Source organism: Dipodomys merriami, unplaced genomic scaffold (genome assembly GCF_024711535.1).
Source record: "Dipodomys merriami isolate MVZ:Mamm:240054 unplaced genomic scaffold, mDipMer1.0.p SCAF_16, whole genome shotgun sequence".
Classification (NCBI taxonomy): domain Eukaryota; kingdom Metazoa; phylum Chordata; class Mammalia; order Rodentia; family Heteromyidae; genus Dipodomys; species Dipodomys merriami.
In genome coordinates, this window is record NW_027202937.1 from 10,567,489 (window position 1) to 10,593,642 (window position 26,154).

The window sequence follows — 26,154 nt, forward strand, 5'->3', positions numbered from 1 at the left end:
CTAGCCAGGCCAATTCACAAAAGCCTATTTAACGAGTACACCAGCCAATCCAAATGTAACCGTGTTCGGAGTGATTCTGTGCCAAGTTGTAGCTCAGGATGCCAGGGCCAGAGCTCTCTCCCTCCCCTCCTGAAACCTGGGGGCTGGCTCTGAGGGGAGATGAGAGGAGGTGAAGGGAAGAGCTCCAGGGGTGAGGGGGGACTGGGCTGGGGCAGTACAGATGCCCCAGCATCTGGGTATGTGGGTACTGGCAGTGGTTCCACTGGCTTGTGGGCAATGGAGACTTCTGGATGGGATGAGGGAAGATAAAGGAAAGGCACCAAAAAATAAGATAATTGGGGACAGAACATATTAACTCTTGTGTGAGGGACTGGATTCTGAACATTTCAGACTGCCTTTTGAAGGCATTGAACCCCCAAATAAAAGGGAATCATTGACGGTGCTGGAAAAGATAAGTGATATGACAGAATTGTGAGTTACTGAAGCCTGATCCGATTGGATTAGGGTGTGGGGGTGTTGGGAGACAATACTAGTCACATGACCAACTGCTCTGTTAGTAGTGAGGAGAGGAAAAGGGCTTGGAAGGGGGGGAGATGAATTACAGAGGGAAGTTCTTCTGGCCTGTTTCACCCTTGGAGGTGCTTCCTAGTTTGGGGCTCCTATTTTTGGCATCCTTGATTTATAGTTTAAAAAATACAAAAGGCAACCTGAGCCTCGCACCGGTGGCTCATGCCTATAATCCTAGCTACTCAGGAGGCCAAGGTCTGAGGACTGAGCATTGAAGCCATTCCAGGCAGGAAAGTTTGTGACATTGTCTTCAATTAACCAGCAAAAAGCTGAAAGAAGCCGGGCGCTGGTGGCTCACGCCTGTAATCCTAGCTACTCAGGAGGCTGAGATCTGAGGATCGTGGTTCAAAGCCAGCCCAGGCAGGAGAGACCGTGAGACTCCTATCTCCAATAAACCACCAGAAAACCGGAAGTGGCGCTGTAGCTCAAGTGGTGGAGCGCTCGCCTTGAGCTGAAGAGCTGAGGGACAGCGCACAGGCCCAGAGTTCAAGGCCCAGGACCGACAAAAAAAAAAAAAAAAGCTGAAAGAGGAGCTCTGGCTCAAGGGGTAAAGAACTAGCCTGGAGTGAAAAAGCTAAGGGACAGTGCCCAGGCCCTGAGTTCAAGAGTCAGTACTGAGTCATGTGTGCAAGAAAGAAAGAGAGGGAGAAAGACAGTGGGGGGGCCTGTTGCATCTACAGCTTATACCCAGCAGAGAGCCTCTTATTTGCAAGGCCAGCAGTCTATCAAGTGACAAAACCCAGCCTGGTTGTTTTTTGGGGGGTCACCATTTTCTTGTGATCCAGTGATCTCTAAGGCTTTTTCAGCAATTTGAGTTTCACTCAGACCCTTTAAAGCCAGCCCCCTTTCCTTTTGCTCCCATTTTTGCTCTGTTAGGAGTTGAAGAACCCCTCTTGGAGTTAGAGATGCAAGAAGGAAATGGTGGAATATATTTTCCAAGTCAAGTGGTTCCATGTGTCCTGCAACAATGAACTTCTGGCTGTCCAAGTTGTGGTGAACGCTGTTCCTCCTTCTACCCCATCAATGGTTCTCACACACTGAATACTAACCCCATTCTTCTCATCTTACCAACAACTTCTCCTCCCTCCTCCCCCTCCTCCTTCCCCTCCTTCTCCTTGCCTGCCCGGGTGCTTGAACTCAGGGCCTGGGCACTATCCCTGAACTCTTTGCTCAAGGCTAGCACTCTACCACTTTGAGCCACAGTGCCACTTTTGGTTATCTGGTGGATAACTGGAGATAAGAGTCATATGGTCTTTCCTGCCCAGGCTGGCTTTGAACTGTGATCCTCAGATCTCAGCTAGGATTACAGGCATGAGCCACCGCACTCAGCTTTACTCCACTTCTTCTACCACCATCTAGCACTCTGCTTATTTCCCCACTTCTGAAAATGTGGAAGTCCTGGGGCTTGAACACCTGGGTCTGGGTGCTGTCTTTAAGCTTTTGTGCTTAAGGCTAGCATTTACCACTTGAGCCACAGCTCTACTTCCAGCTTCTTTTTTGGTAGTTTATTGGAGATCAGAGTCTTAATGACTTTGCTGCTTGGGCTGGCTACAAATCACGATCCTCAGATCTCAGCCTCCTGAGTAGCTAGATTTACAGATGTGAGCCATAGGTAGCTGGCAAGCGTCTCCATTTTCTCTCTCTCTCATCTATGGGAACAAGCTGTCCACTGGCTGCCTTGATCACTTCTCTCTACTCGCTGCAGCAATAAATGTCAGGTTTTCCCTTTCTTTCAATGTGAACAATGGGTCAACGAGATGGAGTTTGGGCAGCTAAGTCGGCTATTCCCCTCGTATTTGGGGAAGAAGCAGGAGAGAACCAGATCTCTAGGAAAATGGAGTTGATTTTTTAGGTTGGACAACAGAGAGGTTGTGGAATTTACCATAAACATCATTGCTCTATTTCGTTTGGTTTGGAAACCAATTGAAATTAGGAAATAAGAGGTGCTGAGAGGATACAGGAATCTGGGACATCACAATATTTAAAGTAACCACAAGGGGGCAGCATGAGGAGCCCATCACTTCAGTTCCTCTCTGGTCCTGTCTTTTGCATTGTACTGTAGTTCTGAGGAGGAGGGACAATCAGCAGCAAGAAGGATCCTGCTGACTTGTAACCACAGCTTGCTTTCCTCCTCCTCTGGCCTTCAGGGTACATAGGAAGGGGGTTCCTGCTGGTTCTGAGGTAGAGCTTTTGCCTGGAGCACTGAGTCTGCAGGCTTATGTTGGAATCCTAGTTATTTCTACACAAATAAAGTTGGCTTGTTTCAAATTGGTATGGAAATCCAATGCTGAAGATCCTCTAAGAATCCTGTCCTTTCAGTGCTACTCAAGACCACTAGGTATCATTGGGCCCCACTGATTTCCTCTCTGTGAAGGAAACAGAGGCTCCGGGGTGATTTGTGCTGCAAAGCCTTTCTTTTTTCAGGGCCTGGACACTGTCCCTGAGCTTCTTTTGCTCAAGGCTAGCGCTCTACCTCTTGAGCCACAGCACTTTTCGCTTTTTCTGTTTATGTGGTACTGAGGAATGGAACCCAGGGCTTCATCATGCTAGGCAAGCACTCTACCACTAAGCCATGTTCCTAGCCCTCAAAGCCTTTCTTAGGGTGTAGACCAACACAAACACTCTGTAACTTTCCCATGAGCCGTAGCAGTAGCTATACCTGGCATGTCCCTGCCCTGAGCCAATGGGAGCTCAGCTTCACCATCAGAGCTACCATCGGGTAGCTCTAGTGACCTGTGCAGCCTTGAAAGGTCGGGGAGTGGGGAGAATCGCCATCACCATCACTTCTCTCACAGGGACTCCATCTTCAACTGGCAGAGAATATAAGCCAGTACAGTCCCTGGATCCACTGGGCGTGGACATCTCTCAAAAAGAGAGAACCAGCGGCAGGTGGCATCACTGCTGAGGGAGAAGTAAAGCACATGGCGCTGCAAGGACTGTCATGTATTGGAAGCCACATGAAGAAGGGACGCACATTTTGAACGACTGGGCACGTCACAAGGCCCCGTTGTTCTGTGTTTGCCTTGCTGTGGAATAGATCTTGAGGCTTTCCTGCCTCTCCGTAGTGACTGCCTCGCCCTGTGCATAAATGTGGTCTGCAACAGAGCGAGTCCCAACCCATGGCATTTAGTGTCCATGATGACATGGAAGCACATGTCTGGCTTAGACAAATGACTAGTTCTTTACAGGCCACAGTTCTTCTTCCTCCTCCTCGCCCTCCTCTTCTTTTCCTATCATTTCATCATTAAATACTAGAAAGACTTACTAGAGTTCTGCACCCTTTTATAATAAAACAAAGTGGCTCAGTGGTAGAGCGCTTGCCTTGCATGCCTGAGGCCCTGGGTTCGATTCCTCAGCACCACATAAGCAAAAAGAAAAAAGCTGGAAGTGGCGCTGTGGCCCAGGCCCAGAGTTCAGGCCCCATGACTGGATCCTCCTCCCCCCCCCAAAAAAAAAAGAAAAAAAGAAACAATCACATTAATGTGAAATGATTAGGAGAAATTGTTCTTAAGTACTGTTTTGTGTGTGTTAACACATTCTTGGATAGAGAAGAAGTGAAAAGAATAATTAGAAATTAAGTAGTTAAATATTATTTTCATCCCTTTATATGCCTGGAAATAGCAAAGAACTCTTCAAAAATCACCAAAGGCTAGGGGCTGGTGGCTCAAGCCTGCAATCATAGCTTCTCAGGAGGCTGAGATCTGAGATTCACAGTTTGAAGCCAGTCCTACACACTTAAACATGCTGTTACACACATGTACACACCATTGCTCACTTTCACACAAATGTAAAAATACCAATGTGTGAAAACTACACATTCAGTCAGGTGATGGGGGCTCATGCCTGTAATCCTAGATACTCAAGAGGCTGAGATCTGAGCATCTCGGTTCAAAGCCAGGCCAGGCAGGAAAGTCTATGAGACTCTTATCTCCAATTGACCTCCAGAAAACCAGAAGTGGTGCTGTGGCTCAAGTGGTAGAGTGCTTGCCTTGAAGAGCTCAGGGACAGTACCCAGGCCCAGAGTTCAAGCCCCATGACCGATGAAAAAAAAGAAAACTATACATTCAAATATGCCCTCACATGGTCTCACACACTTTACCTATTCTTTTGTTTTGTTTTGTTGTTTTTTGGGTCCAGTCATGGGACCTAAACTCTGGGCCTGGGCACTGTCCCTCAGCTCTTCAGCTCAAGGCTAGAGCTCTACCACTTGAGCCACAGCACCACTTCCGGCTTTTTTTCTTTTTGCTTATGTGGTGCTGAGGAATTGAACCCAGGGCTTCATACATGCAAGGCAAGCGCTCTACCATTGAGCCACCTTCCCAGCCCCACTTTATCTATTCTTACAAACATGCCAAAGTACTTGAACAGACTCATACATTCTTTTTTTTTTTTTTCCTTTTGTCAGTTTTTTTTTTTTTTTGTTCTAGCAAACTAGAATAGCCTTTGGGCCTGGGTGCTGTCCCTTAGCTCTTCAGCTGAAAGACTCTTATCTCCAAGCACACGCGTGCACTTGCACGCATGCGCGCGCGCGCGCGCGCGCGCGCGCGCGCACACACACACACACACACACACACACAACCAGAAGTGAAGGACTGTGGCTCAAGTGGTGGAGAGCAAGCCGGTAGCAAAAAAGCTATTGGATGGTGCTCAGGCCCTGAGTTCAAGCCCCCAGTACTGGCACAAAAACAAACAAAAAACCCTTGAGCTTAGTAAGATCTGTAAGTTAAAATCAGTTAATGCAGGTCAGATAACTCTGATTTCCAATCTGTTCATCACTGAATAACTAATGCCCCAGACCTGGGTGGGACAATGATCAGGGGCAGCCCAAAGCAGTGAGTAAGCTCAGGAGAGGGCCACACCCACGCACTTCATTCAATAATTAGGGTATCCTAGCTTTTTGTTGTTGTTGTTGTTCTTGCCTATGTGTAAATGATAAGGAACTTCTACAATAGCTCTACTTACCAAAAATAACCCCAAACCAAAAAAACAAAAAACAAAACCCCTCAGAAAAAAGATAAGAGCTGAGGGACAGCACCCAGGCCAGAGTTCAGGCCCCACTACTGGACCCCCCACCAAAAAAATAAAAAACAACCAAGATTTGGTGCATCTTCTTAAAAGAAAATAAACAAATATATTGAATTTTTATTCTTTTTTCTTTTTAAGAAATAGGATTTTGCTGAGCGCTGGTGGATCATGCCTGTAATCCTAGCTACTCAGGAGGCTGAGATCTGAAGATCGAGGTTCAAAGCCAGCCCAGACACGAAACTCTGTGCGACTCTTATCTCCAATAAACCACCAGAAAACAGGAAGTGGCACTGTAGCTCAAGTGGTAGAGTGTTCAGGGGCTGGGAAGGTGGCTGAGTGGTAGAGGGCTTGCCTTGCATGCGTGGGGCCCTGGGTTCGATTCCTCAGCACCACATAAGCAAAAAGAAAAAAGCTGGAAGTGGCACTGTGGCTCAGGTGGTAGAGTGCTAGCCTTGAGCTGAAGAGCTGAGGGACAGCGCCCAGGCCCAGAGTTCAGGCCCCATGACTGGACCACAAAAAAAAAAAAAAGTGGTAGAGTGTTCGCCTTGAGCTGAAGAGTTGAGGGGCAGCACACAGGCCCAGAGTTCAAGTCCCACAACCAGAACAAAAAGAAAAAGGATTTTATTCTTTAAGGAGCTAAGTAGAAGGGAATATAGAGGCCTCAGGAGAGAAATTGCACTGAATCAAAGAGTAAAAATAGAAAAGCTAGTTTCAAAGCAGTTACTTGGCAGCAACGTTTCTTGAGGAAGCTGGGGTTTCCTCCCCAAATCAGCCTCTGAGACAAAAGAAACAGAAAAATCCTTGTTCTGAGGCACATCTAGTCTTTCAGTTCAGAGCAGGAACCCTGTGGAGATTAAAAACAAAGTTATTCCACATTACTGATGCCTTTTGCTCTAAATCCCTTACCAAATGATGATTTTGTAAGACAGAGTCTTAGGTGTGGTGGTGCACACCTGTAATCCCAGCATTTGGGAAGCAGGAAGATCACAAGTTTCAGGTCAGCCTAGGCTGGCAAGACCCTGTGTGTCAGTCTAGTCAAAAAGCTTATCTGGGGGCTGCGAAGGTGGCTCAGTGGTAGAGTGTTTGCCTTGCATGCATGAGGCCCTGGGTTCGATTCCTCAGCACCACATAAGCCAGAAGTGGCGCTGGAGCTCAAGTGGTAGAGCACTAGCCTTGAGCTGAAGAGCTGAGGGACAGAGCCCAGGTCCAGAGTTCAGGCCTTATGACCATCACCACCACCACCACCAAAAAAGCTTATCTGGTTGGGCTCTGGTGGCTCACACCTGTAATCCTAGCTACCCAGGAAGATGAGATCTGAGGATTGCAGTGTTCAAAGCTAGTCCAGTAGGAAAGCCCTTCCCACCTCTAGTTAGATGCAAAAAAATTGGAAGTGGAGCTGTAACTCAAGTGATAGAGTGCCAACCTTGAGCAAAAAAGGGACAGCACCCAAGCCCCGAGTTCAAGCCACAGAAGTTACACACACAAAAAGGACACTTTAACTCTACAACTGCTCTTCAAGAAAAATGAAGGTGCTTACCAACTTATCTAGGTGCTTGTGGAGCTGAAATAAAAAAAAAAAGAGAATATATTCAACCATTATCTTCAATAATGAGAGAAACTTCCACCCATCCCCCCCCGCCCGCATTGCACAGACCCCCCCCCCCCCCCAGGAGCCTGAGCATCTCTAGATGACTCATCTGGCTGGGCCTGGAGACCTCAGAAATCCTCCAGCTGGGGATTCCTCTTTCCTTAGAGGCCAGCATTGCTCTGCCTGGAAATCTGCAGTGATTGCTGGAACTCGCCAGCATCATAGTACTTTCAAGCAGTCTTTTATCACGGAGATGGGAGGAAATCAGGGAAGACACCTGGTTGGGTTTCTCACCTTTCTTGCTCCTCACACGCATGATGGTGCCCACCGTAAGGAAGATGAGCCCTAGCACAAAGCCCCCAACGCCAGTCAGCATCTTGCTCCGTGCTGAGTCAGACTGTGCCCCTGGACAGAACAGAACACAGGGTGAGTGTCACCTCCACACCCCTCACTGGACCTTGTCTGAGATCTTAGAAGATGGACAAGACATGGAGAGGGAGACACTGTATGTGTGTGTATGTATACACACATATATACATATATATGGTATCTATCATATACACAATATATAATATATTCCTACATATATATTTCTTTTTTCTTTTCTTTCTTTTATGTTTTTTGGTGACAAGGTCTTGTTATGGTCTAGGTATTGTGATCTTCCTGCCTCTGTATCCCAAGTTGTTGGGATAACACATATGAACCACCACGCCCAGTGAGATGGGATAGATTTGATTGATTGATTGATTGATTGATTGATTGATTGATTGCTGGTACTGGGGCTTGATCTCAGGGACTGGGTGCTATCCCCTAGCTTTTTTGCTCAAGGCTGATGTTCTACCACTTGAGCCACAGCTCCACTTCTGGACTTTTCTGGTGGTTAATTGGAGATAAGAGTCTCATGGACTTTTCTGATCAGGCTGTCTTCAAATCATGATTCTTAGATCTGGTTCTCCTGAGTAGCTGGGATTACAGGTGTGAGCTACTGGCCCCCAGTGCCAAACATTTAGAAAGAGCCTCCAAATTCTGGACTTAGGCTGGTGACCTCTACAAGGTAAACAATGCAGATTCTGCCAGGTCCTGTCCAAACTCATGCAGGATAGGCTACAAGCTAAAGGAATGTGAGGGCAATTCAGGAAAATGATCCATTTCTAGATTTTCTGAGGTGGAGGAGAGGTGCTAAGTCCTCGGGTTTCCCCAGGCAGCAACAGGCTGGTCTCCATGGCTTCAGTGAGGATCTGCCCTCAGGAGCTGATACCGGAGACAGAAATGTGTGGACACAAATGTAGTCACAGTGTTATAAGAATGTGACACACGGTGAATGGACCCTAGATCTAGGGAGTTGCCTGCTGTTTAAATGTGGCCTATTGGGCTGGGAATGTGTCTTAGTGGTAGAGTGCTTGCTTAGCATGCATGCAGCCCTGGGCTTGATTTTTCATTATCACATATACAGAAAAAGCCAGAAACGGTGCTGTGGCTTAATGGATAGAGTGCTAGCCTTGAGCAAAAGAAGCTCAGGGACAGTGCCCAGGCCCTGAGTTCAAGCCCCAGGACCTGCAAAAGAGAGAGAGAGAGAGAGAGAGAGAGAGAGAGAGAAAAAGAGAGAGAGAGAGAGAGAGAGAGAGAGAGAGAGAGAGAGAGAGAGAGAGAGAGAGAGAGAGAGAGAGAGATGTGGTCTATAGAACAGTTAGGCGTTAACTTACTCCACTCCACGGTGACAGGACCGTCCAGGCTGGGGTGCTCCACGTGGCAGGTGTAGACGTCCCCCTGCTGAGGGGTCATCTCCAGCATCACCATGATCTGGAAGGTCCAGTCTCCATTGTGTACCAGGCTTGTGGACACCACCCCATCCTTCTCCTCCTGGCCATTGCGGAACCATTTGACTTCAATGTTGCCTGGGTAGAAATCTGTCACGCGGCAGACAAGCATGTTGTGGTGCTCTAGGGAGCCCTTTTTGGAGGGTGACACGTGTACTTTAGGCTGGACTAGAAGTGGGACAGAAAAAGAAGTGACACTAAGATGATTATTTCTCAAGTGTTTTCATTAAGGAGAGATTTCCTAGGTCTTTAAGACATAAATGTCATAACTAGGTTGCAAGTAATCCTGAAAAGACCTTGAAATATACACAATCCTTAATTACATAGTTAAGATTAGGAAAATTAGGAACAAGACAAAAGCAACACTAAATGGCTTATCTAGCAGATTTGGGGGGGGGGTCAGTTGTGGGGCTTGAACTTGCGGCCTGGGTGCCGTCCCTGAGCTCTTCAGCTCAAGTCAAGTATCTACCACTTGACCCATAATACCACTTCCAGCTTTCTGGTGGCTTATTGGAGATAAGAGTATCATGGACTTTGCCAGGCACCAGTGGTTCATGCCTGTAATCCTAGCTACTCAGGAGCCTGAGATCTGAGAATCTTGGTTCAAAGCCAGCCCGGGCAGGGAAGTCCATGAGACTCTTATCTCCAATAAACCAGCAGAAACTGAAAGTGGTGCTGTGGCTCAAGTGGTAGAGCGCTTGCTTTGAGCTGAAGAGCTGAGGGACAGGGTCCAGACCCAGAGTTCAAGCCCCACGACCGACAAAAAAAAAAAAAGACTACCATGGACTTTCCTGCCTAGGCTGGCATTGAACCACAATCCTCGGATCTCAGCCTCCTGAATAGCTAGGATCACAGGCGTGAAGGAGCGGGGGCTGGCCTCCTAATTCTTCACATGGGCCTTGCACTTTCTCCTCCACAGGCTTTGTTCTCAGGCCGTATGTCACACGCCCATCTTCCTAGGATCCTTTGCTGGCTTCCTAGGATCCTTCTCACTGGGTGCGCCTCCCTAGATTACTTCATCCTGCCCAGACCCTGCTCCCAGCGCCCAACCCTTCTATATCAGCTAGGGCTGGAAGCCTGGCTCAAAGGGTAGAGATCCTGAGTTCAAACTCTAGCACTACTCGCCCCCCAAAAACAAAACAAATAAAAACAAACAAAAATAAACCTCTAACAACAAAGGCAAGTCCGGTGTTGGCGGCTCACGCCTGTAATCCTAGTTCCTCAGGAGGCTGAGATCTGAGGATCACAACAGTTGAGAGCCTGTCAGGGCAGGAGAGTTCCTGAGACTCTCACTTACCATTAACCTTAAAAAAAAAAAGCTGGAAGTGGAGCTCTGGCTCAAGTGGTAGAGCGCCAGCCCTGAGTGACAGTGCCCAGGCGCTGAGTTCGAGCCCCAGTACCGACACACACGCATACACGTGCACACGCATGCGCAGATTAATAACGACGTCTAGACCCAGGCGCGGCCTCAAGCTCTCCACCGGGACGGGGCGGTCTGGTCGGCCTGGCGCCCCGGCCCCCGGGCGCCCCGCAGCCAGGTGCCGCCGAGCCCCGCCGACGTCTCTTCCACCCGCGCCCTCCTCCACGACTCCGGACGGCTCCGAGCGGCCACCCCGCGCCCACCCGGCCCCCACGTCCCCTCCCTCCCCATGGCCTTGGGAGGCCGCTGACCCCGCCGCGCTCACCCCGGCGCTTCAGGGTGAAGCCCTCGTCCAGCTCGTAGTTGTGTCTGCACATGGTGTCCGCCGTCGCCCGCGCACGCTCCAGGAAGTCCTGCTGGCTGTTCCAGTACTTGGCGTCGGGCCGCCCCAGCTCGGTCACCGCGCGGAACTCCCCGACCTCGCTGTCGAAGCGCACGTGCTCCTCCCGGTTGTAGATGTGTCTGTACACAAAGCGCTGCGTCCCGTTCAACGCGTAGCACTCCTGCAGTTCCAGAAACACGTAATTCTCTGCGCGGGGAGGACGGGAGCGTGAGCCTGACACCGACACTCCGACCCGCACCCGCCCAGCCCCGCCCCAAACTCCGCCCGCCCCCAGCTCCTGCCCTGGCCCAACCCGTCTGGTCTCTCCCCCGCCCCTCAACGTCCCTTACCTCCAGCCCGGGGGCGCCCCTCGCCTTCACCTGCTGTCACCCATTGCTGTGTGACCCGGCCCAGTAACGTGGAAACCCCCCCCCCCCCCGCCCCATACGTTAATGACGGTCACTAACGTGCCAGGCAGTATCCCTTCTACTAGAATCCTGAGGTGAACTTTTTTTTTTGTGGGGGGGTGGTCTGGTCGTGGGGCCTGAACTCTGGGCCTGGGCGCTGTCCCTCAGCTCTTCAGCTCAAGGCTAGCACTCTACCACTTGAGCCACAGTGCCACTTCCGGCTTTTTTCTTTTTGCTTATGTGGTGCTGAGGAATTGAAGCCAAGGCCTCATGCATGCAAGGCAAGCGCGCTACCACTGAGCCACCTTCCCAGCCCCCTGAGGTGAACCTTAAGATACCCTCTATTCATCTATATTTTATTTATGTACTTTATTTTTCTATCTATCTATCTATCTATCTATCTATCTATCTATCTATCTATCTATCTATCTATCTGTCTGTCTGTCTGTCTGTCTGTCTGTCTGTCTGTCTGTCTGTCCGTCCGTCTATCATCTACTCATCTATCTATTGCCCATCCTGGGGCTGGAACTCAGGGCCTAGAGGCTTTCTCTTAGTTTTCCACTCAAGGCTAATGTTCTACCACTGGAGCCACAGCTCCACTTCTGGTTTGTTTGTTTTGTCTTTTTGCTGATTAATTGGAGATAAGAGTCTTAAAAACTTTCCTATCTGGGCTGGCTTTGAACCTTGATCCAGAGTAGCTACGATTACAGGCATGAACCATGGGCACCTAACTTTAAAAACCGATTTTTTTTTGTGGGGGGGGGAGTCCGGTCGTGGGGCCTGAACTCTGGGCCTGGGCACTGTCCCTCAGCTCTTCAGCTCAAGGCTAGCGCTCTACCACTTGAGCCACAGTGCCACTTCCGGCTTTTTTTTTTTTTTGCTTATGTGGTGCTGGAGAATCGAACCCAGGACCTCAGGCATACAAGGCAAGCGCTCTACCACTGAGCCACCTTCCCAGCCCTAAAATACCGATTTTTCTAATAGTGAGTTTTGTGATCTCACGCAAGTTACCAAATCTTTCTGGACCTTCATTTTCTCATCAGCACATGTAATATGACTAAATGCTGGGGGTGACTCAGTGGTCTATGGAATAGGGCAGGCACACTGGGGGGCGGGGGAGGGGGCGGGGTAAGGTGTCACAAGGGAGGGGCAGAATCCTAGAGGCCGGCCAAGTCCCGGGGGCAGAGAGACTGCTGGCCCAGGAGGAGCTGGGGAAAGCAGAACTGAGCTGCCGCCTGAGCCAGGGGATGCGCCTCACTCTGCCAGTCTTGAAACCAACCTCACCCCCTCCATGAAGCCTCGCCGTGGCCTCTCTTTCCCACACTTCATGTTCTGCCTTCTGTGACAGTATCCTGAACATACCTCATGTGCTCTTGTTTTGCATACTGGAAATGGGGCTATTTTCTAAAATTTATTCAAGTTTGGTATAAAGAAAGTTTTTCTAGGCCAAGTGTGGTAGCTCAAGCCTGTAATCACAGTTACTTAGGGAAGGGAAGATCAGAAGGATTGAGGTTCAAGGCTAGCCCATGGAAAAAGTTATAGAGACCTCATCTCAACAAAAAAAGGGGGGGTTGGGAAGGTGGCAGTGGTAGAGTGCTTACCCTGCATGCATGAGGTCCAGGGTTCGATTTCTTAGTACCACATAAGCAGAAAAAGCTGGAAGTGGTGCTGTGGCTCAAGTGGTAGAGCACTAGCCTTGAGCTGAAGAGCTGAGGGACAGTGTCCAGGCCCAGAGTTTAGGCCCCACAACCAGCAAAAAAAAAAGCCTAGCGGGTTGTGGCTCAAGTAGTAAAACACTTGCAGAGTAAGTACAAGGCCCTGAATTCGAATCCCAGACTTGCCAAAGAACAAAAGAATGAATTTTCTCTTTGGGCTAGGAATGTGGCTTAGTGGTAGAGTGCTGTGGCTATAGAGGTAGAGTGCTAGCTAGCCTTGAGCAAAAGAAGTTCAGGGACAGTGCCAGGCCCTGACCTGAGGGCAAGCCCCAGGACTGGCCAAAAAAAAAAAGCCTAGCTTAACTATCCTCCCAGATAGGAGGTAGAGACAGGAAGATCTCAGTAGGTAAGCCTGTGGGAAAAACTTAAGGATCTATCGAAAACAAAACAAAACAAAACAACGCAAAGAAGTGGAAATAGAGCGCCTGCTCAGCAATCAGGAATCCCTGAGTTCAAACTCCAGCACCACCAAGAGGAAAAAGAAAGAATTCCTAGCTTGAAAATGTATCTTTTCCCTTTCCATGGCTGTAAGCTGAGAGTGCAGTTCAGTGCTGGAGCACTTGCCTAGCACAGTGAGGCCCTGGGTTCCATTCCCTGCACTGCAAATAATAGCAAGAATAGTAATTATTATGATAAAATGTTTTCCAAACATGTGCGAGGAAAGTCTCAAGCTTGAAAGGTGGAATGTACCTTGACCAATGAAAAGTACCACAGTAATTATGAGGCTGGACTTCCATTGTTCCTAGAGGTATGATGAAGGGAATTATTTTTTTGGGGGGGTTGGCCGTGGGGCTTGAACTCTGGGCTTGGGCACTGTCCCTGCGCTCTTCAGCTCAAGGCTAGCGCTCTACCGCCTGAACCACAGCGCCACTTCCAGTTTTCTGGTGGTTTTATTGGAGATAAGAGTTTCATGGACTTTCCTGCCCAGGCTGGCTTTGAACTATGATCCTCAGATCTCAGCCTCCTGAATAGCTAGGATTACAGGCGTGAGCCACCAGTGCCTGGCTGATGAATGGAATTTTTAATGAAGAAACTGTGGTCTCATTTGCAGTGTCTAATAAATGCATATGTACAGAGAAGAAACAGTGATTTTGCATGTTTCTGTCTGCTCTGAATCTTTTGGGGCTTGCTCTGGTTGGGGGGAAATTAAGGCAATGTGATTGTTCTGCATATGCTTCATCTTCTACAAATTAACATCTCAAGGCAACCTATTGTGGTGGTGATGGTGGTGGTGATGGTGGTAGTGGTAGTGAGGGAGGTATATGTGTGTGTTTTGTTGTTGGTCACAAGGCTTGAACTCAGGGCCTGCGTTCTTTTTGCTTAAGGCTAGTGTTCTATCAGCTTGAGCCGCTGTTCCAATTCTAGTTTTCTGGTGGTTAATTGGAGATGAGTCTCATGGACTTTCCTGCCGGCGCTGGCTTTGAACCAGGATCCTCATATCTCAATCTCTTGAGTAGCTAGTATTACAGGCATGAGCCACCAGCACCTGGCTGTATTAGATGTGTTTTAAAGCCAGGTCCTGAAGGCTCACTCTTGTAATGCTAACTACCCAGGAAGCTGAGATCAGAGGATCACTATTTAAAGCTAATCTAGGTAGAAAAGTCCAAGAGACTTAATCTCCAAAATAACCAGCAAGAAGTAGGGCTTGAGGTATGATTCAGGTGGTCGAGTCCTAGCCATTAGCAACAAGGGAGAGTGCTAGGCCCTGAGTCCAAGCCCCAGTACTGGCACCAAAAAAAAAAAAAAAGTATTTAAAAAATAGTAATTGGTCACTTTATTAAAAAGGATATCAAGCCTGGTAATTGCCTGCAAGTTTTGAACTCTGGTTGCTAAGACAGATTCAACGTTTGAGGCCAGTTTGGGCTATAAAGTCAGATCCTACCTCAAAAACAAACAAACAGAAAACAAGCAAACAGAGCCCACCTAAATGATATAAGTTGTTTGAATGCCAGATCCCATCACCCACGCAGCCCCAGAGAACACGTGTCCTGTAGCCGGTAGTGGGCTGTGTGTGTTGAAATAGGGTGCTCACCAGTTCTGCACCATGACGAAGAGGAAACGGGGAAAGGTTAAAGCCACACACCTGGAGCCCAGAGCCATCGATGAAAACCACTGCCTGCTCTAGCTACAGAACTGGGGAGCCGTTCCCAGAAAATAAGCCTGGAATTTCTAGGTGCAAAGGGATGATCCTCTGTACATCAACTTCCATCCTCCCTCCCTCCCTCCCTCCCTCCCTCCCTCCCTCCCTCCCTCCCTCCCTCCTTCCTTCCTCCCTTCCTTCCTTCTCTCTTTCTTTCTCTCTTTCTCTCTTTCTCTCTTTCCCTCCCTCCCTCCCCCCTCTCTCTTTCTTTCTTTCTTTCTTTCTTTCTTTCTTTCTTTCTTTCTTTCTTTCTTTCTTTCTTTCTTTCTTTCTTTCTTTCTTTCTTTCTTTCTTTCTTTCTTTCTTTCTTTCTTTCTTTCTTTCTTTCTTTCTTTCTTTCTTTCTTGTCCTGGGGCTTGAACTCAGGCCTGGGCACTGTCCCTGAGCTTCTTTTACTCAAAGCCAGTGCTCTACCACTTGAACCACAGCACTACTTCTGGCTTTTGCTGAGACGTTTACCAGAGATAAGAGTCTCACAGCTGGGTGCTGGTGGCTCACACCTCTAATCCTAGCTACTCAGGAAGCTGAGATCTGAGGATCAAGGTTCAAAGCCAGCCTGGGCAGGAAAGACTGTGAGACTCTTATCTCCAATAAACTACCAGAAAACCGGAAGTGTGCTGTGGCTCAAGTGGTAGAATGCTAGCCTTGAGCTGAAGAGCTGAGGGACAGTGCCCAGGCCCAGAGTTCAAGCCCCATGACCAACAAAAACAAAAAACAAGAGTCTCACAAACTTTTCTGCCTGGGCTGCCTTTGAACTGTAATTCTCAGATCTCAGCCTCCTGAGTATCTTGTATTATAGGCATGAGCCACTGGTGCTGAGCTATCCTGCTAGTTGGTTCTCAGCACCCTGTTGACCAAGGGCAAATTTTTCCTCCCTTCTCAGTGAGTGGATCTGACAGAATAGGAGAGGGTCCCTGGGGTTTGAGGGACTTGATTCAGGAGGTTTAAATTGTTAATGAGGAAGGGAAAGACAGTTTGCCCTAGGTAATATCCTATAAGGAGTGTGGAGCCATCTAAAAGAAGACGTATCTGCCGGGCGCTGGTGGCTCACGCCTGTAATCCTAGCTACTCAGGAGGCTGAGATCTGAGGATCGCGGTTCAAAGCCAGCCCGGGCAGGAGAGACTTTAAAACCACCAGAAAACCGGAAGTGGCGCTGTAGCTCAAGTGGTAGAGCGCTCGCCTTGAGCTGAAGAGCTGAGGGACAACGCCCAGGCCCAGAGTTCAAGCCCCACAACCGACAAAAAAAAAAAAAAAAAGAAGACGTATCTATGAAGCAAAGATGAAAGCATGGTTAACTAAGAGAGTTACTTGCTAGTCTTCCTCCTCTGACGTTGGGTGTACATTTGCATTAGACAGTTAAAAAGCATCCTGACGGAGAAGTATTGGGTTTCAGAAGTTGTGATATAACAGTCACCATGTGGGGCAGCACAAGGAAGTGCTCTTTCCCTAATTACTTCTTCCAGGGCTGTCTGACCTTTCCACACATACCTGCACATCTTCATCTCATTCTTCCTACAAATCTCATTTTGACCAGGTGCTGGTGGCTCACGACTGTAATCCTAGTTACTCAGGAGATCTGAGGTTCTTCAAAGTCAGTCTGGGTAGTAAAGTCAACAAGACTCTTATCTCCAATTAACTATTAAAAAGTTGGAAGTGGATCTGTGGCTCAAAGTGATAGAATGCTAGCCTTGAGCACAAGAGCCCAAAGACAGTGATACACACACACACACACACACACACACACACACACACACACACACACACACACAAACACACACACACACACAATTTTGTTCTAAGATTTTAGTGAAGTTCTGGGAAGGCTGAAGCACTTTCAACAAGAATGCTTTCAGAGTAGGACCACAGCCTGTCTTAACCCCTTGCTCTAAGTCTGAGGGCTCCTGTCTGTTCTAGGGATCAGGAGTCACACTCCCTGAGTCAGCAGAGTGATCCAAGTCTCAAGGTTGTGATACAGATGCGATGAAACTCAGAATGCTAACCCTGCTGATCTCTGTCTCTGTTTCTCTGTCTCTCTCCCTATGTGTCTGTCTTTCCTCCCTCTCCTCTCTGTTGCTCTCTTTTGTAATTTTGTTCCCCAAGTCTTTCCAAACCTCTCAGCTTTAAGCCTAGCTACTCAGGAAGCTGAGATCTGAGGATCATGGTTCAAAGCCAGCCCAGGCAAGAGAGTCTGTGAAACTCTGATCTCCAATTATCCACCAGAAGTGGCTCTATGGCTCAAGTGGTAGAGCTGAAGAGCTGGGGGACAGCGCCCAGGCCCCGAGTTCAAGCCCCACAACAACAACAATAACAACAACAACAAAACCTCTTAGCTTATTATTCATAAGATACAAGCATACCCTGCCCTGGTCCCCTGTACCTCTCCTCTCCTCTCTGTGTCTATATCCTGGAGAAGAGAACAGATTGGCTAGATAGCAAACAAGAAGTGAATCTGACTCTGTACCTGGGAACAAAGGGCAAAGAGCTAAGACAGGACCCCACATCCTTTCTCAAAGTCTGTTTCCTTGATGAGAAGGCTCCCTGAGCCGGCCCCCAGACCCCCAGACCCCCAGACCCCCAGACTCCCAGACCCCCAGGCCCCCAGACCCCCAGGTCCCCAGACCCCCAGACCCCCAGGCCCCCAGACCCCCAGACCCCCAGGCCCCCAGACCCCCAGACCCCGCAACAGCCACTCTGCTCTCACCTGGAGTTGCCCTGCTCTGGGCCATGGAGTTGCACCACATCACCAGAAACACCATCAGAGTGATTGGCCAGGCAACCTTGGGGACTTGAAGGATCATTTTGGAGGTGGAAAGGCTACTCAGCTGGAGAAAGTGGCAGCCAGGGAATGAACTTGGTAAATGGAGATTCTGTGTGAAATAACAGAGATCATGACCAAAGTAGTCTCTTGTGACTCTAGGATTGGACAGGCCCCGAGAAGTGAACCAATGGGCAGAGAGTTTTGTGTGAGTCACTACTCACTAGGCAGGCAGTCAGTGTGAGAGGTCTGACAAATTAGTAGTGTATGATGCACTTAGTGTATGGTGCGCCAGTGGCTCATGGCTGGAATCCTAGCTACTCTGGAGGCTGAGATCTGAGGATCATGGTTCAAAGCCAGCTGGGCAGGAAAGTCCTTGAGACTCTTATCTCCAATAACCCACCAGAAAACCAGAAGTGGCTCTGTAGCTCAGGTGAGAGTGCTAGCCTTGAACTGAAGAGCGCAGGGACAATGCCCAGGCTCAGAGTTCAAGCCCCATGACCGACCAAAACAAAAAAACAAAACAAACAAACAAACAAAAACATGGTAGAGGCAAGAGAGTGATATTTATTTTAACCAGCTAGATAAGTAATGAAATTTCAGTGGAATAGATGTGTAGATAGATAGATAGACAGATATTAATGACATGTTACCACACAGAGAAGAAAACAATTATATAGCATAAGGCAGCTATTAAGAATGAGAACAGATGGGGCTGGGAATGTGGCTTAGAGGTAGAGTGTTTGCCTAGCATGCATGAAGCCCTGGGTTCAATTCCTCAGTACCACTTAAACAGTAAAAGGCCCAAGTGGTGCTGTGGCTCAAGTGATAGAGTGCTAGCCTTGAGCAAAAGAAGCTCAAGGACAATGCCCAGGCCCTGAGTTCAAGCCATAAGCCCAGGATTGGCAAACAAAGCAAAACAACAAAAACAAAAAAACAACTACCACTTTTCAGGGAAAAAAATAGTGAATGAAAAATCTGATGAAAGTGAATGAGGAGATGTAGTAAGACTTATCCTCCCAGGTAACTGAATGAAACATAAACATTTCTTTTCAGATCTCTTTTTCTATCTGAAAAGGTCCTGTGGATTGGAGCTCCTGGAAACGCTCCTTCCAGCGTTCTCTTTCCCCAGCAACAGAGAGCGTCAACTCTGTTATTTCTCTGATTGGCTAAGTCTAGCTATGCTAATTCCTCTCTACCTTTTTTTTTTTTTTTAAAGCTATTTTCAGGCTATCAAAGGGGAGATTTTCAGAGTTGTCTGTCCCTTTCCTACCCCAGTTCCTCAGCTCTGTTCCTGCGCTGACAGCCATCAATTACAGACCCCTCTCCTGCACCCTAAAGAGAAAATGTTCCAGACTAAAGCTGGGATCCTGAGAGCTCTCTGCTTGGCTCTCCTGCTGAGTGTGCAAGGAGCTGGTGCCATCAAGGGTGAGTGTGAGGAGCGTGCCACAGGGCTGGGTGAGAGGGGGGACAGACAGCCAGGTTATTGCTTTAGGAATTAGAGGCTTTAAGAACTCACAGATCTGTTTTAATCTATGATTTTCCCCTTTATGTAAAATTTACTTTCATTTCTTCTTACTCTAATAGAGTTAACAGTAGCATTAGTCACAGTTTAGAAGATACCTACTTAGTTTCTTTTTTTTTTGGGTCCAGTAGTGGGGCCTGAACTCTGGGCCTGGGCGTTGTCCCTCAGCTCTTCAGCTCGCCACTTCCGGCTTTTTTTTCTTTTTGCTTATGTGGTGCTGAGGAATCGAACCCAGGGCCTCATGCATGCAAGGCAAGCACTGAGCCACCTTCTCAGCCCCCTACTTAGTTTCTTAACTGATTTACATCTCACAAAAATGTTCCAGGAAAAGAGGTACTGGTGGCTCACATCTGTTATTCTAGCTACTCAGCAGGCTGAGATCTGAGGATTGTGGTTCAAAGGCAGCCTGGCCAGAAAGTCTGGAAACTAATTACTATCAAAAGCTGGAAATGGAGCTGTGGCTCAAGTGGTAGAGTGCTACTTTTGAGCTAAAACTCAAAACTGAGGGCTGATTGAGGGACAGTCCTTAGACTCTGATCAAGCCCCAGGACTGGCATTAAAAAAAAGTTCCAGGGAGATATAATTATTTCCATTTAGAGATGAAAACATTGAAGCTGAGCCAGGCTCTGGTGGCTCATGCCTGTAATCCTAGCTACTCAGGAGGCTGAGATCTGAGGATCCAGTTCAAAGCCAGCCCTGGCAGGAAAGTCCATGAGACTCTCTCCAGTTAACCACCAGAAAACTGGAAGTAGTGCTCAAGTGGTAGAGTGCTAGCCTTGAACTGAAGAGCTCAGGTCCAGAATTCAGGCCCCATGACCACCACCACCACCACCACCACCAACAACAACAACAACAAAACAAAAAAAAAAAAAAGGAAAAGAAAGAAAAGAAAAGAAAACACTGAAGCTCAGAAAGATTTTCCAGGGTTATTCACAATGTGAATATTAATGTTCATTTTGTCTGAATGATTTATTTTTGTAGTATGAGGTTTGAACTCAAGTCTTCCCACTCTCTCAGCTTTCTTGCTCAGCCCATGCTCTACCTCTTGAGCCATGTGTCCAGCTCAGTTTTTTGTTAGCTAATGGGTGACAGAGTCTTGAAGGCTTTTCTTCCTAGGCTGGCTGGCTGGCTAGGCACTGTGGCTCAAGTGGTAGAGCACTAGCTTTGAGCTGAAGAGCTGAGAGACAGCGCCCAGGCCCAGAGTTCAAGCCCCATGACTGACAAAAAAAAAAGCCAAGTAAGAGCATAAGGCCCTGAGTTCAAGCTCCAATATATACACACAGAAAGAAAGAAAAAGGAAGATGGAAAGAAAGAGAAAAGAAAGAAAGAATGCAAATGAGAGAAAAAACAAAGAGAGAAAAAGAGACAGAGAAAGGTAATATTCTTGGTCCTTTTCTGATTCTAAAAACTTTTTTTTCTGGTACTGGTGCTTGAACTCAGGGCCTGGGTACTGTCCTTTAACTTTCTTCACTCAAGGCTTGTACTCTATCACTTGAGCCACAGCTTCACTCCTGACTTTTTGTTGGTATACTGGAGATAAAGAGTCTCACAGATTTTTCTGCCTGAGCTGGCTTTGAATGTGATCTCAGAGCTCAGCCTTCAGAGTAGATAGGATTACGGTTATGAACCATTACTGCCTGGCTTCTAAAAACCATTTTGCATTTCTGGTCCTAGAAGAACTGAGAACTTCTAGGAGATAAAAATCTCTACAAGTTAGCCGGGCGCTGGTGGCTCACGCCTGTAATCTTAGCTACTCAGGAGGCTGAGATCTGAGGATTGCAGTTCAAAGCCAGCCCGAGCAGGAGAGACCGTGAGACTCCTATCTCCAATAAACCACCAGAAAACCGGAAGTGGCGCTGTAGCTCAAGTGGTAGAGCGCTCACCTTGAGCTGAAGAGCTGAGGGACAGCGCACAGGCCCAGAGTTCAAGTCCCACGACTGACAAAAAAAAAAATCTCTACAAGTATCCAGGTGCTGGTGGCTCATACCTGTAATCCAAGCTACTTAGGAGGCTGAGATCGAAGGATCCTGGTTCAAAGCCAGCCCGGGCAGGATCATCCATGAGACTCTTACCTCCAGTAAACCACCAGAAAACCAGAAGTGGTGCTGTGGCTCAAGTGGTAGAGCGCTAGCCTTTAGCTGAATTGCTGAGAGACAGTGCCCAGGCCTAGAGTTTAAGCCCCCCCCCAACCAACCAAAACAAAAATACTCTGCAAGTTGCACATTACTGTGTGACCATAAGCAAGTTACTTAACCACTCTGCATTTCCTTACTTGTAAAATATCACTTTCTATATTTATTTCATAGGCTTGTTGTTATAAATGAGTGAAATATATAAAGTACTAGAATGGTGCCTGGCACCATTGTGAAGCCTGTGTGGCTTCACAAATGTTCCTTCTCACTGTTGTGATTCAGACTTTGAATGAATGACTGGGAATCAGCTAGATTTCTCATGGAGTTGCTTCTCATTTTGTTTTTCATTCCTTTCCTAACTGCTCTGTCTGCTTTTTGGCAGACTTCCTTTTTCTCCCATATACCCTTCCTTTGCCCTCTTCCTTCTGACTTTGTATATAAATAAATCTGTATTGGAGCCAGTGTGGGTGGCTCCATCTATAAACCTAGCTACTCAGGAAGCTGAGAGTCTGAGGTTTGTGGTTCAAAGACAGCCCAGGCAGGAAATTCCTTGTGAGACTCTTATTTCCAATTAAACACCTAAAAACCAAAAGTGGAGCTGTGGCTCAAAGTGGTAGTGTGCTAGACTTCAGTACAAAACCTCAGGGACAGTGCCCAAGCCCCGAGTTCAAGCTTCATGACTGCAGAAAAAAAAAAAAGTTTACATTCATTCTCAAACCTTTACCACATAGATAGATATATAGAGATAGATAGACAGATAGATAGATAGACAGACAGATAGATAGATAGACAGACAGACAGATAGATAGATATAGATAGACATTTTTTGGGTCGTGGGGCTTGATCTCCAGGCTTGGGCACTGTCCCTCAGCTCTTTAGCTCAAGGCGAGTGCTCCACCACTTGAGCCACAGAGCCACTTCTGGTTTTCTGGTGGTTTATTGGAGATCAGAATCTCACAGATGATCCTGCCCAGGCAGGCTTTGAACGGTGATCCTTAGATCTCAGCCTCCTTAGTAGCTAGGATTACAGGCATAACCACCAGTGTTCGGCTTCTATATTCATTTTTAATTTGTGCCTATTTTTCTTCTATTGTTTTTATATAGTGGACCATGTATCAATTTATGCCACATTTGCACAGACACAGAGACCAACAGGGGAGCTTATGTTTGAGCTTGATGAGGATGAACAGTTCTATGTGGATCTGGACAAGAAGGAGACAATTTGGCGTCTGCCGGAGTTTGGTCGAGCCTTTTCCTTTGATGCTCAGGGCGGGCTGACTAATATGGCTATAGTTAAGTCAAACTTGGATAATCTGATTCGGCGTTCTAACCATACCCAGGAACCCAGCGGTACTGTCTATGTCTGCTTTCTTCTTGTGCCCCCTGGCTGGGAGGAAGGGGAGGGCTCCTGCCTCACACAGATTGGGAGACCTAGATGCCCTTTTGCTAAACCCAGTAGAGGGTTTACATTCCCTCCCTTCCTTGCTCAGGAGGGAGGTTTGAGATGTGGGAGGCGTGACTCAGTGGTTAGAACACCATCCAGTGAGTGAAAGTGTCAGGTGCTGAGTTTGAGTCCCAACTTGGACAAAATAAAGATGGAGGTTGAGGTGAAGCTGATAAATGGAGTGAGACTCCTGGTGCTGACCCAGCAACCCAAAGTGACCATATCCCCACCCCGGCCAAGGGAGAGCCTTTGGGGTTCATCCCAGTGCAGGGGCCTTACCGGGTCCTGTCTCCTCTCAGAGCCTCCTGAGGTGACCGTGTTCACCCAGGAGCCCGTGGAGCCGGGCCAGCCCAACATCCTCATCTGCTACGTGGACAAGTTCTTCCCGCCGGCGCTCAACGTGACATGGCTGCGCAATGGGCTGCCGGTCACCGAGGGCATCTCCGAGGGCGTCTTCCAGCCCAATAAAGATTACACTTACCACAAGTTTTATTACCTGACCTTCCTTCCCTCCACGGAGGACTTCTATGACTGCAAGGTGGAGCACTGGGGGCTGGACGCGCCGACCCTCAGTCACTGGGGTATGGAGCCTTTTTCCCTCTTCACCCCCAGCGCCTCCTGCACCCGCTCCTCCCTCTCCTCATCCTAACCCGCCATGCCCAGCGTGCCGTGCCCTGGTCTGTTAGCTTCAGCCTCCAGGGCAGCCCCGTTCCCCCTGGCTCCGTGTGACCCTAAACCTTCATTCTCCTGCAGAGGCCCAGGAGTCCGTGCAGGTGACCGAGACCACGGAGAATGTGGTCTGCGCCCTGGGGCTGGTGGTCGGCCTGGTGGGCATCATCGTTGGCACTGTCTTCATCATAGGGGCCCTGCGCTCCTCCACACACAACCCCAGAAACCAGGGACTCCTGTAAGTTGTTGCCCAGCTGGAGATATTGGGATGCAGTCAGAGGAGAAGGGGAGAGAGCTTTGTGTCTGTGGTGCAACAAGTAAGAAGGAACACTTCCATCCATGTGCATTGATCTGGGGTTAAAAGCACAGAAATGCACAGCAGTAACCACACAGTCCCTCTTGCTTTGGTAACTTGTGGGCTAGGGTCTTGCCTTTTTTCTCCACCCCCTTTTCCCAGGCTGGCCGGACCGTGACTCTGTGTGTGTGTGTGTGTGTGTGTGTGTGTGTGTGTGTGTGTGTGTGTGTGTGTGTGTGTGTGTGTGTGTGTGTGTGTGTGTGTGTGTGTGTGTGTGTGTGAAGAGGCTTGAACTCTGGGCCTGGGCGCTGTCCCTCAGCTCTTCAGCTCAAGACAAACCCTCTACCACATGAGCCACAGCCCACTTTCAGTTTTCTGGTGGTTTGTTGGAGATAAGAGTCTTATGGATTTTCCTGCCCACCCTGGCTTTGAACCATGACCCCCAAATCTCAGCAAGGATTACAGGCTTGAGCCACCAGTGCCTGGCTAAGACACGTCTTGATTCCTGCTACTATGGACTTGGGCATGTACAGGGGTGATGATCTCCTTGGGACATGGACAGGACCAAGAAATGGGGGTGGGGTATAAAGGGAATGGAGAGTCTGAGCTTACAGTCTTGAACCCAGTAATGTGTGTGTTTTGCTGCAGATAACAGCACTTCTGAAAGGAAGAAGACTTGAAAGATCCGGATACCAATAGCCCCACAAGCTCCAATTTCAACTCTCCTTTTCAATCCCTATGCTCTCTGCCCCACTGACTGACTTTATTGAAGACCCCTTAAAGCTTTACTTGTAAAGTTCCCAATAAACAGGAGGTAATGAATTCATCCTGGCAGTTTGGTTGTTCTGGCGTGGAAATGATCCCTTCACTGCATTTCTCTTCCTCTTCACTGCTTTCCTTCCCCCAAATATCCTGTGATCAACAAATTCTGCTATATTTCAGAGCTGGAAGACTGAGTTCTTTCTGCTGGAAGTTTTTTGGGACTAGGCCACCTATGATGAATGTTTTATGAAGGTGTTATCTGAAGCTGAGTTATGGATGTAGTTGGTGAAGGTTCTGTAGGAGGGTATGAGAATGTTGATTCAGGTCTGGGTTATTCTCTAACTGTGGGATGGAGTTGGGTGGAAGGAAGGTAATGGGGAAATTTGACTTGGATAAAGGTTTTTTTTTTTTTTTTGCTGGTTGTGGAGCTTGAACTCTGGGCCTGGGCACTGTTCTGAGCTATTCAGCTCAAGGCTATCACTTGAGCCATAGCACCCACTTCCAGCTTTTTCTGTGTATGTGGTCCTGAGGAATCGAACCCAGGTCTCATGCATGCAAGGCAAGCACTCTACCACTGAGCCACCTTCCCAGCCCCTTGGATAAAGGTTTTATTGGATGTAGTTTGAAGAGTGCAAATTAGATTCTCTGAGGAAGAGATTTAATCTGTCTGGATCAAAGATTTCAGGCAAATCTGGCAATTCCTGAGTTTCCGTCGCCTGCCTAGATTGTAACTATAGGATTTTCCTAGGAGTATTTTTCATGGGATAAACTAAGAGCCAAAAAAGAAAGTAAGAAAGTTCTTACTCATTCTTTGCCCAGATTGACTTCAAATCATGATCCTCCTGCCTCCTTATCCTGAGCAGCTGGGAAAACAGGCCTATGCCACCAAGCCTGAACTAGGCCCCACACCTTTGAAGATTCCATCACCACTTTTTCTTTTCTTTGTCAGTCATGGTGTTGGAACCATGGCCTGGGTGCAGTCCCTGAGCTCTTTAGATCAAGAGTGGCTCTCTACCACTTTGAGCCACAGCTCCACTTCCAGTTTTCTGGTGGTTAATTGAAGATAAGTCTCTTGGACCTTCCTGCCCAGGCTGGCCTTGTACCATGATTGTCTGTCCTCAGTCTTCCAAGAAGCTAGAATACAGGTGTAAGCCACCAACACCTGGCTCATCACCACTTTTTCTTTTGTGGTCCTCCTGTCTCCACCTCTTGAAAATGGGGTTAAACGTCTGGGCCACCACTGTTGGTATCAATGGCTCAAATCAATAAGCCTAGGTACTCAAGAGGTTGAGATTCCAAGGATTGTGGTTTGAAGCCAGCCAGGACAGAAAAGTCAACTGGATTTCATCTCCAAAAGTAACCAGCAAAGGGCTGGGAAGGTGGCTCAGTGGTAGAGCGCTTGCCTTGCATGCCTGAGGCCCTGGGTTCGATTCCTCAGCACCACATAAGCAAAAAGAAAAAAGCCGGAAGTGGCACTGTGGCTCAAGTGGTAGAGTGCTAGCCTTGAGCTGAAGAGCTGAGGGACAGCGCCCAGGCCCAGAGTTCAGGCCCCACGACCGGACCCAAAAAA

At 48.1% G+C, this 26,154-nt stretch overlaps 2 protein-coding genes across 3 annotated transcripts; one reads left to right on the plus strand and one right to left on the minus strand.

Moving 5' to 3' along the window:
- Positions 1-6,197: 6,197 nt before the first annotated feature.
- On the minus strand, positions 6,198-17,879 carry LOC138828179 (HLA class II histocompatibility antigen, DP beta 1 chain). The gene is made up of 6 exons (XM_070024008.1): positions 17,704-17,879; positions 10,683-10,946; positions 8,884-9,165; positions 7,475-7,585; positions 7,130-7,153; positions 6,198-6,436 (listed from the first exon to the last, which is right to left on the minus strand). The coding sequence occupies exons 1-5, from the start codon at positions 17,798-17,800 to the stop codon at positions 7,134-7,136; spliced, it is 774 nt and encodes a 257-aa protein (XP_069880109.1). The 5' UTR covers positions 17,801-17,879; the 3' UTR covers positions 6,198-6,436; positions 7,130-7,133.
- Positions 17,880-18,995: 1,116 nt separating this feature from the next.
- On the plus strand, positions 18,996-24,648 carry LOC138828180 (HLA class II histocompatibility antigen, DP alpha 1 chain). 2 transcript variants are annotated; one of them, XM_070024009.1, is made up of 5 exons: positions 18,996-19,185; positions 22,519-22,764; positions 23,158-23,439; positions 23,612-23,765; positions 24,471-24,648. In XM_070024009.1, exons 1-5 carry the CDS (start codon positions 19,104-19,106, stop codon positions 24,472-24,474), a joined length of 768 nt encoding a protein of 255 aa, XP_069880110.1. In that variant the 5' UTR covers positions 18,996-19,103; the 3' UTR covers positions 24,475-24,648. The 2 variants fall into 2 exon arrangements, with proteins under 2 accessions (XP_069880110.1, XP_069880111.1); XM_070024010.1 differs by lacking the exon at positions 24,471-24,648 and having other exon boundaries at positions 19,077-19,185; positions 23,612-23,769.
- The last annotated feature ends 1,506 nt before the right edge of the window (positions 24,649-26,154 follow it).

Bases quoted from the DNA above. Each gene is read 5' to 3' on its own strand.
- LOC138828180 (XM_070024009.1), top strand. From the start codon at position 19,104: ATGTTCCAGACTAAAGCTGGGATCCTGAGAGCTCTCTGCTTGGCTCTC. The intron at 19,186-22,518 runs GTGAGTGTGAGG...GTTTTTATATAG, and splicing joins AGGAGCTGGTGCCATCAAGG to TGGACCATGTATCAATTTAT. The intron at 22,765-23,157 runs GTACTGTCTATG...GTCTCCTCTCAG, and splicing joins CCATACCCAGGAACCCAGCG to AGCCTCCTGAGGTGACCGTG.
- LOC138828179 (XM_070024008.1), bottom strand. From the start codon at position 17,800: ATGATCCTTCAAGTCCCCAAGGTTGCCTGGCCAATCACTCTGATGGTG. The intron at 7,586-8,883 runs GTAAGTTAACGC...TGTTCTGTCCAG, and splicing joins TCCTGTCACCGTGGAGTGGA to GGGCACAGTCTGACTCAGCA. The intron at 7,154-7,474 runs GTGAGAAACCCA...TTTTTATTTCAG, and splicing joins GCGTGTGAGGAGCAAGAAAG to CTCCACAAGCACCTAGATAA.